At 37.9% G+C, this 10,493-nt stretch overlaps 1 protein-coding gene across 6 annotated transcripts in view; it reads left to right on the top strand.

The window, feature by feature from the left end:
- Positions 1 to 4,722: 4,722 nt before the first annotated feature.
- The window catches only part of ATP2B2 (ATPase plasma membrane Ca2+ transporting 2), a 512,499-nt gene continuing 506,728 nt past the window's right edge, over positions 4,723 to 10,493 (top strand). For all 6 annotated transcript variants that reach the window (XM_019537048.1, XM_019537047.1, XM_019537046.1 and 3 more), the window contains exon 1: positions 4,723 to 5,205. In XM_019537048.1, the coding sequence (XP_019392593.1) occupies positions 5,007 to 5,205 (199 nt within the window). In that variant the 5' untranslated portion in view covers positions 4,723 to 5,006. The remainder of the gene's footprint in view (positions 5,206 to 10,493) is intronic.

The following is a 10,493-nucleotide window of genomic DNA, read 5'->3' as shown; positions in this document are numbered from 1 at the left end:
CCCCCAAAAAACACAACCCAAAAACAATACATCAAAACAGAGCAAAAGACCTGTTCATTTCATGGATACAAAGGCTGCTAATCTGGGATGAAAAAGGGCTCAGATTTGAGGGACTAGAATTGTGTCATTCCCCAGATGTGCAGGGGTCATTGGCTTGTGGGAGCTCTACTGACTGGCTTATAAAGTCAGGAGTTGCCTTTCCCTTTGTTTGCCTCACTCTTTCAACCTCTGTGGGACCAAGGACGATTTTCTCTCCCTCTGTCTCCATCTTTAAGGCTGCTGTGTTTTTGTGTTTTTTATGAAAACTTGGATCTTATGAGGAGGGCAGCTGAACCCTCTGAAAGATCATGCAGTTCTTTCTTATTCCAAATGTTTAAGAATGTTATTTAACCTGTGTTAAATATCTCTTAAAGATGTATACAAGCTGCTATACAGCTGTGCAATGACTTACATCAGTCACTGGAGTCAGTGAATACTGTTGCTGTTATGTGAAAAGGCAATTCATATTTTAAAAACCAGACCAGTGGCAAGAGGTTGGACGTTAGAAACAAATTCTGGGGTGAGATTGATTTACTTAGGAAAATCAAAAACTATATTTCCCAGCAGACATGCAGGTACTTCATCCAAATGTGTTCTATTTTAATTGATGTGTATTTCCTTTAAATAATTGGAAGTGAAAAAAATTATTTGGGTGCCACAGGAGTGGATGGTTGTTCCGAAAGGGAAAGCCATTTCAAATAAGAATCAAATAATCACTATTTTCAGTGCATTCATATGGCAAAAATTCATGTCCTCTCAGTGAAGAACAAAATCAAAGGTTATGCCATGTTAAGCAAATTTAAGATATACACTCAAACCTTTTTTATGAGTAACATTTATTTTTATTTAAATTTAACTTTGATGGATATTCTCAGGAAAAATGAAATGTGATTTTGCTACCTAGATTGAATATATATAGGATACTACCTCAGCTCAGTTTGAAACAACCAGCTGTTCTACAACTTTAACTCTGCATATTTTTTAGAATTTTTTATCTGTTTTTTCTAAAAAGCTTATTTGCTAGTAATGTATAATGAGGAATAAAAACTGTAAAATGGACTAAAATGGAATAAAATGGACTAAGTCAGAAGACAAAACATGACTTGGAAGGGACACATTACCTTTTTAGTCTATATTCTCTCTTGAGCATTAGGCTTCTTTGCAGAAAGTTCTGGAGAGCATGGTTTTTCCGACAAGTGTACGCTGCTGGTAAGTGCCTGGGAGAAGATTAAGGTTAAATAAGAAAGGTTTAAATAATTTGTACTAGAGTAGGGCATATGATCCAAATGTAGGTTGGTATGCTAGATGCTGTACAAAAACATAATAAGAGATCAAAGGGATTCAAGCTCCCTAACTGTACTGCATCTCCGATGATGCGATCAAGAGCTTGTGACTCCATTGATACCACATATGGGTTCATCAGCAGGATCTACATTGTGTTATTGGAGAGACAGCCTTCCAAGCACCATACAGCACGTTGGATGTCCGGAACTATAACGTCCATCAGGAAGTTTTTGTCTTACTTGTCCCAAGTGTCACAGCAGCAAAATTTCCTGAAGAAGGAAACTAAATTTCACTTATCTTTAATGGTTAGATCTATTTTGGAGCTACAAGTGTGGGAGCTGCACTGATGTTGGAGCTGATCTTGTGTTCAGGTTTTTCAGTTTTTGTTAAGCAAACAATCACTCAGTAAAGATGAGCTGGACCACATGTTTGTCACACTAGGCCGATATACACTGTGGCAAAGTTCCTATGTTTTTCATAAAAGAGATTCCAGGGTTAAATGAAACCCACATGTTTTGTTCCACTGGATTAGAGAGGTGCATTACCCTCTGTCTTTCAGAAACACAAAATATGGTGTTTCCCTGGTATCATAAGATTTGGTGAACCCAGAGATCAGATAAACATTGAGATATTTCTTCCTGGAGAACTAGGGGAATTACATCCTTCATTTTATATCTATTGATTAATATTTAATTGAAGGTCAGTCAAAAAAAGGATGCAAGCAAATGACTAAATCACCTGCAAAGAAGCAATGTCACTGGCTAAAGTAGTTTGACAAATGACACAAGTGGAATTTCTAAGAGTAATAATGAAGTTTAATACATAGTGATTGCACTATGAGTCAAAAGAAATGGTTTTACTTGAGATTAGCATTCACATTAACATGCTGCAGAAAAAAAAACCTTATGGAGAACATCTTTAACACACAACTTTAATACCTTTTGCATTACTAGTGAAAACAGTGGGAGGTATTCATCAAAGAGAAATAATCATTCACTTTTTATGCAATGTCATGAACCGTTTATTAGAATAAAATTTTTCAAAAATTGATTTGGTCGGAGTAGGGAGTAAGGACTAAAGTAATGAATGCTCTGCTAGGTAAATACTATGGATTCTTGTAGCAGGACTGTTTCTGACTCCTCTTTAAATATCTATAGGTGGTGATTCTTCAAATACCAGTCTTTCATTTCCATTATCCCTTTTGTTTTTGACCCCCATTTATTCACATCAAAATCTTTGGCTTATTTTTTTTTTTCTAGCTCATATCTTGATGTGCTTTCTAGTGAGATTTTGTATATTCCATCTAACTTAGAAATACCAGTCACAGATGAAACCAGAAAGGGCCAAAGTCTGATACTTCTGATAACTAGATGGTAAAGTAATTCAGTGCATTTTTAGGATTAGGCCTGCTGTGTGGGGATGCAAAACTTTTTTTCCCCATTTTAAAGAATTTTATGATAAGTCCTATAGTTTTGAATACTCATGTGAGCTGGTTCTCATTTTATCCAAATCTAGACACCTATTGCTCAGAAAAAATCAGGTAGATACGTATTTAGAGATAATTATGTATATATGTGTTATGAAAGATCTCCGATTAGATAGACATTTCAGGCAGTTTTGCCTCCCTAAGAGGCACAACATCCATTTTCAAGAACAAAAAACATTTTTTCATTGTTTCTTTCAGTTTTTCTTGATCTTGTGTTTATTGTACAATGCAAGTCATCCTTTGACACTGAATCCCTATTCTTGTTGAGAACGGGGAAAGGGATACATAAAACTGCATAGCAGAATTGTTAGTATTGAAACACTGATGGTGTGTGGGGGGCATGTAATAATGTGTATGCTGTGCTAAAATATATTACAAATCTTAATGTTATAAACATACAGCATAATGTATGTATGTTCTTAATGCCAGTTCTCTGCTATTTTTTGTAATATTTTTGTCTTCCAAAAAATGTTTCAAGTCAAAGCAAATCATATTATACTTTGTACAGTTGGGATGTGGAGTGAGAAAGGATTAAGGGGTGTCACTTTGGTTATTTAAGTTACAGCTCTAAGTAGCTTGAAGGCAGATAATGTGATTGTGGGCAAATAGGAAATACTCAACACAATGGGATTGATCCTTTTCCCACTGGAATCAGGGAGAATACTGGATCTATAGACTTTATTAACAAGGCACAAACATCAAATTAAGGTTGTTAAAAAAAGGACAGGGAATTTCAAATGTTGGGGTGCTTCTCCACATTTTTGCATGCTCATCGCTGCAACAACTTAATTTAATTCTGTATTATTGTTCCTGGCATGTTATAAAGTATGCATTTTGGCAGTAAGAGGTCCATTACTCATTAGCCCGATGCCATGCTCTCTCTCCAGTCATTTTTATCCAGAGAGAACAATTCTGAGTTCTATAAATTAGGCAGTGAGCAGGCACTAATTCCCTTTAGGAAAAAGGAAACCTTTAATTTCTGCTAAAACTCTCAAGGCCAATGTAAAAACTCATTTCAACAGCATTTAACCCAAGTTTACTAGAGTTGGAGAACAGATTTTAAACAGATTTTAAAATCAAGGAGAACAGATTTTAAATGCTGGTTTGGAAAGTAATCAGTCGTTTCCCAGATGGTCTATATGTGACATTTCAGGAGTATGTATGTTAAAAATCCTGTGAAAGTATGTCCCCTTCTGTACTTGAATGCTTTGTCACCATCAGGCGAAAGCTTTCAAATGTGCTGGTGAGTCAGATAGCAGGTAGTGTTGAAGGAAAGCTAATTGACAACCTTCTGATTTGTATGAAACACAGCACTCATTGTTTAGCTCAAGGACTCAGGTGCTTTATTTTGTTTCCTTGTGTGTTTATTTTCATAGCTGACAAAGCTGCAAAACTTAATTTATTTAAATGTATTCTGGATTGACAATGGATAATCTCCTTTCAGTTTTACTTTTTTTGCACTGAAAAATAGTGTTTATAATGGATGAAGGCATAGTAATAGTGTTCAATACATTTTTATTACTTGTCGTCCCTACAGTTTTTTCTTTTTTGTTCTTGTCAGGTTAAAGATTGATATAACAGTGTGAACCGGAGCACATACCAGAGGCACATCTAGGATGTTGGACTAATGGCTTGCTTATAAATATTCATGAGCCATCTCATTTAGCTAGAGCTCTTGGGACTTGATTAAAGTAAGGGACACTGTTATTGCTGCTGTAGCTGTAAAGAGCCTGTATTACAACAGAGCTAGTGGCACCTGAATCTTGGGAGTCAGTGGTGACTGTCTGCAATATCTTCCAACAAAGCTATGTAGACTCTTCTATAGACCAAGTTGGGGGCAACAGATAGAATGAATTTCAAAGCAGCTTTCTAAGTCCTGTTTTCTAATGAGTATTTTGTGTTTGCTTCCAAAGGGCCACTGGAAGAGATGAACATGTAGATACTACTGTCTGTGCTCAGCATAATGGGAAGCAGTGAATGGAATGGAGCTTGTCTGCAGCCTTGAAAGCAGTCGTCCTGTGGACTCAGAGCTTGTCAGGGACACCTCAGTCATCAGAGGCATTCTCCTCAGAGCTCATTGAACACATTGGATTTTTAAAACTCTTTTAGATTGGAATTTGAGTTTCTTTCCTTGCAATTTTTAAGCAATTTTAAAATTCCATCAAATATACAGAGTGGAGCAATATAAACAGCAACAATGGGTGACATGACAAATAGCGATTTCTATACCAAGAACCAAAGAAATGAGGCCAACCACGCAGGAGATTTTGGGTGCACACTGGAGGAATTGCGCTCCCTCATGGAACTTCGAGGAACAGAAGCAGTAGTAAAAATTAAAGAGACATATGGGGACACAGAGGGGCTCTGTAGACGTTTAAAGACATCACCAATAGAAGGTAAGGGAGTTTTGCTTTCTTGATTTAGTCACAGATTCTGTACAGTACTGGGGTTCTTATAATGACCTTCCAGATAAAGTGAATGGTCAGTGAAATGAATTTTCTGTCACTCTTCACTGGAATTCATACAGCATTTTCATCATTCCTATGGCAGAACTCCACAGCTAAGGGGGAAAATACTTCAGAAAGAAAATAGGAGAGAGAAATAGACAACCTCTTTGTCAAATATACGTAGTTGTTAAAGCAAGTGTGAGAATATAAATAGTATTTTATTCAGTAGTTTATTCAGGTTTTTAAATGAATTAGTTCTATTTTTAAAAATAAGTAGATAGATGAGAAATTCAATCCCAAGCTGATTTACTTTGTGTTTTGTTTTTTTTTAATGAAAAAGAAGAATTGCTTTGAAGGGATTTTAAAATAATATGGACATATAGAGACAAAACATTAACTTTTAGGATTTGGCTATGACTACTGCACAAATTAATAAACATTATATATTTTTGATTACTAACCTTGACCTCTCAACACACTGCAGATATTTCTATTTACATTATTAATATTTTAGCCTAATTGTTTTCTTCTTGATAACTACTAATAATCTGACTCATAACCTTTTGAAGATGGTGTAGTCTTGTAAATATCCTTGGACTGCTATACCAGATTAGAATGTACTAATCATAGCTTCTAATACTAACTTTAATGGACCATAACACATTAGGTTGGTAATACTGACTTTGAACCTATAGTATGTTTACCTTTATCTTATATTGTAATGTATCCAAGACAACTCTTTTTTTCCCCTTTTCAGGGGGATAAAAATATTACTTAAAGGTTTGATTATCTCACTCGATTTAGTAATTAGCTTCTTGTTTTGTTAGACCTGAAAACCCTGAAGTATTAGTAGTAAACTGCAGTGGTAAACATACCATTTAATTGTAATGTCATACAATGTGTTATCCTAAACTTATACCAGGAAAATGATATTAGGAGAATAGCAACCAATTTTTATTTTTTACAGGAAAGATACATTTCTCATGTTTATTCTAAATCTTTATTACAACTGTGCTACACTTAATGGTATTCAGATGTGTAGTCTCAGAAATGATCAAATGACAATTGTCAAAATAAAAGTTTAGACTAAAACATGAAAAATGCCTGTTTACGAATGATAAACTAAAGTAATGCCATATAGTAGAACCATTCAATAAATACTAATAGAAGTTTGGTACTACTGCTAAGGTTCAGCAACCTGTTTGCCCATTAAATGTTCATGAAATTTTATGGGTGAGCTTTCTCCGCATGAATAAGTCACCAGAACTTAACCAGATTCAATGGAGCAACAGCAATTTTACTTCTAGAAAACCTCATGCAATTTGTACTTCACAGGAAGTGTTATTTGCACTATCTGCACAATATACAGCAGCAAAATAATTTAATTCCTCATACCAGAGCAGTCTGTATGGATCCAACCAGTCTGGCTGTGCTGTCTCCAGCAGTAAATCTATATCTGATACTACAGATAAGGTAACTAAGCCCTCAGTGCACCTAATCTTTTGTTCATTAGGGAAAAACTTCTCCAGCTCCAAACAGCAATCAGCATATGCTTTGAATCATGAAACCTCTGTAGTGTTTTAAATTTTTTAATTACCTCATCTAAGAGTTATTACCGATAAGTTTTAAACTTTATTTTTGAACTTTTTTCTTGGAAAAAAATATTTTGAGATATGAATTCTACTGACCAATTGTATTTCATGTAGAGAGTGCTTTATATGCTGGGGAAGCTATCTGTATGAAATCAGAATAAAATAAAGGGCTCTGTCAAATTTAAATGCATTTTTTAAAATAAATCTTTATTCATTCCATCCAAGTTTACTGTTCTGTAAACTCTAGTAAAGAGGGATATAACACAAGTAAGAAAACATATTATCAATGTGTGTTTTGCTATGGAATGAAGAAAACAATTGGTGGAGTTACCTGCAGATTTGTGAGTTTCACATCTGTCTGCTGATATGACTTAACAGCATCATTGTGTGTGAAGGATGTATTCACCCCATCTCACTTAGCCCTCAGGGGCCATTTTCCCAAAGTCTTGTGCCTCACAATGATCTCCACAGCGTACTGCTTTAACCAATCCAATTTCAACAAAACCAGGCTGGTAGAAATTCCACTATCACCAGCTTTCTTGGTTTTTACTGCCTCAAGCTGCAGTTTCCACACAGGACTCATGAGATGGGATACAGTATTCATTAACCTGATCTACCTATCCTCTCCCATCAATAAATTTATGTTAAGGAAAGATTCTGTGTTGGGTTAAGTGTGCATGCTTCAGAGACTGCTAACTATGCACAGATCCAGGAAGCAAGAGCAACTTTAAAATGTCCACTGTGATTTTGTTTTCATGAAGCGTTTACAATTTTATAGAATATATAACAAGTGGGTACAAGATTAGACAGAAAAAAAGTTTCACATGAAAGTTGGCATTTAAATTTGAGTTTGGTAAAATGGCATCTGATCTGAGTCCACCTACTTGCTTGATGTCATAAGAAAGTTATAAGCTGTGACTAGTGAATGGATTTGTCACCTCCTTTCATATGTTAATATTTGATATAACACTTGTATACCAAGGAAAAGCTACATAAAAGTGCCAGTTTGAGGACACCCCCCCCCCATGTGACGTAGGTAAGAAAATGCAAGCATACCTTGCCTTGGTCTATGTTGTGGTGCACATGCTTTCTTGACTCTTTGAACTGTGGTTACTAAATATGTAAATTATGCTAATGCAGTATATGTATTGAGTTTCTTTAATATTACACAGTATAAAAGAAATTTGCTTCTTGAACATGTAATATACATATCAGATGTCTTCAGACTTTTGAAAATGTTTATTGATCTCATGTTTCCTATGTATTCCTAAGTGATTTGTTGCACTAACATATAACTTTATTGTGTTGAACAGCTATAATTTAGAGTTTTCTCAAAAAGACTGTGAGAACACTTTCAATGGAAAAATATAAATACCCCCATCTTGCACTCTATTTCAGAATATTTTTAATTTAATTCAATTTCATTTGTATTTACTTGGGATGGTGCAAAAAGTAAAGAGATTCCAACTGTCTGTTAGTCAACGGAGGAAAGCTGTTCTGATAGTTGTATAAGTTTCCATGGAATCTGAGTCTCTGAGGCCCACTCAAGCATAGTGATACCTTACAATGGAGGAAAGGCTGCTGATACAATGTGATGAGGTAGTTGGAAGAATACCAAGTAAGACTGAAGTTGTATTCCTGTCTGAAATTGATGTATTTCACCGATATCTTTATGCAGAATATACCAATACAAAGTATCTGGAATATTTTTCTTTGTGTGGCAAAAACATAAGGTCACTTTAAGAAGTTACCTCATTATTTAAGTGAGAAATCGTGTGAGACAAAGGCCAGGTATAGACATGACACTTTTATCAGTATAAGTGTCACGGGATGGGGGTCCTTGAGGATGACTGTTACCCCTAGGGCCCCTTGACTGTGCCAGTTTGGCCCGATGGGCACCTTCTAATCCTGCCCACCACATCTTGATGTATTTGTAATATAGGGAGACTTCCTTCACGTCCTGTTGGACACGGTCCTGATGGATTTCCTTGAACCCCATGGGTCCTGAACCCCTTGTGGGTCCCATTTTAAAATACGTGTCCCAGTGCACCCCAGCCTTATGGGCTTTATGTGTGGCTCCAACCGCCCCTTTACCATGCCCCAAGTCTCACAGATGACATTGATGTTGTTTGGTCTAGGCCTTGCTGTGATTTGGCACCCTTGTCCTCTTTGGGCTCTCCGCAGCCTTGTCTCTGTGCCCCTCGTGATGTGCCCTTGCTGGCACTGGGGTCTGTGCGCCCCAAATGCTGCTCCCTCTCTGGTGCCGGGGTCTGTGTACTCCAAATGCCATGCCCTCTCTGGCGCCAGGGCCTGTGCACCCCCTAGTTGCTGTGCCCTCCTTGGCACCGGGGTCTGTGCCCCCAGATGCCATGCCCTCTCTGGCGCCAGGCTTTGTGCACCTCAAATGCCGCACCCTCTCTGGCGCCAGGGTCCCCACGCTGCAGTGGGCCCCCAGTGAGGCCTCCTACTTCCCCATATATTCTCACCCAGATCGCTGGTATTATAAACAGCAAACAAACATAAGCCCATGGGCTATATCATAATACAAAAGACCAGGGTGTGCTCTGCCCCTTTAAAAGCATTGAACTTCATCCCTGGCACTAAGTGTCTAGTAGACAAGCGTACCTGTGGAGCTCATGGAGCCCCATTAGCCTTGTGTGCAGCATATCAGGCAGTTGCTGTGTCACTGGGTGCTCCTGTCTCTCTGGCTGCTAGCAGGTAACTACCCTCCCTCGTTCCAGCCTGGGGTTTATATGGGCCTAGGGCCCTGCCCCTTGTGGTCAGCTGACCATGTGCAGGTGCAGCCTAATTTGCCCTCTGGCTTGTTGCCCTGGTAACCTGCACCTGGGCTCCTGTCTTTCTCTTTGGGCTCTCTCCCCAGGCAGTTTCTGCTCTTCTAGGAGTAGGCATCTCAGTGCTCTGCGACAAGAAGTGATCAGAAATTAGTCGATACTTGTAACAGAACAGAAATTTGGCATGCAAAACTGCTCTATACCTATAACAGAAGAGAAGTTCAGCACACACAGACAGGTTTTAAAATGGAGGAACCCAGTCTCAGATTTGCCCCCAGCCCCAACCCTTACTGAAGGCCATGTAATTTAGATCAATTCCACCTGAGTCTTTTTGAATGTCTGCCCCAGCCAAAAGTTTTCAAGGTAAGTTTCCAAAATATTACTGTGTTATAAAAATGGGAGGTAAAAACAAGTTGTGTGTAGCATTGATCTATGTGTTAGCTGAATCACTTCTGCTTTCATCCAGGGTTGAGTCAGTGGAATTTGGATTTCAACCTGGATTTAATTTTAAGAACAAAAGTTCATGCCATTTTTAACAGTGGTTTTATTAGGATACTGTAAAAAGATTCCATGATAGTAAGTCCATGGTATCAATAAGCATGTTTAGCCACCATGATGGCCAGGTCCACATGAGCAGGGGAATGCATTTATAGCAGCACAAATAGTAGTGGCACAAATTTGTGCTCCCACTTTCATGTTGCAGTGTATGCCCCTGCCCCTGCTCTTTGCGGTGGGACACATTTTGCTGCAAAGTGGCTGGCTGGGGCAGACAGTGCCTCAGTACAGGGGTAGCACATAGGCAGCCTGGATTGCCTGCTCCCCTGTCTATGTGTTTGTCCTGGTGCACACCACA

Source organism: Crocodylus porosus, unplaced genomic scaffold, assembly GCF_001723895.1.
Source record: "Crocodylus porosus isolate Cpor-Errol unplaced genomic scaffold, CroPor_comp1, whole genome shotgun sequence".
NCBI classification, from domain to species: Eukaryota; Metazoa; Chordata; order Crocodylia; family Crocodylidae; genus Crocodylus; species Crocodylus porosus.
Note: the sequence above shows the minus strand (reverse complement) of the source record. Positions and strands in the feature narration are given on the sequence as shown.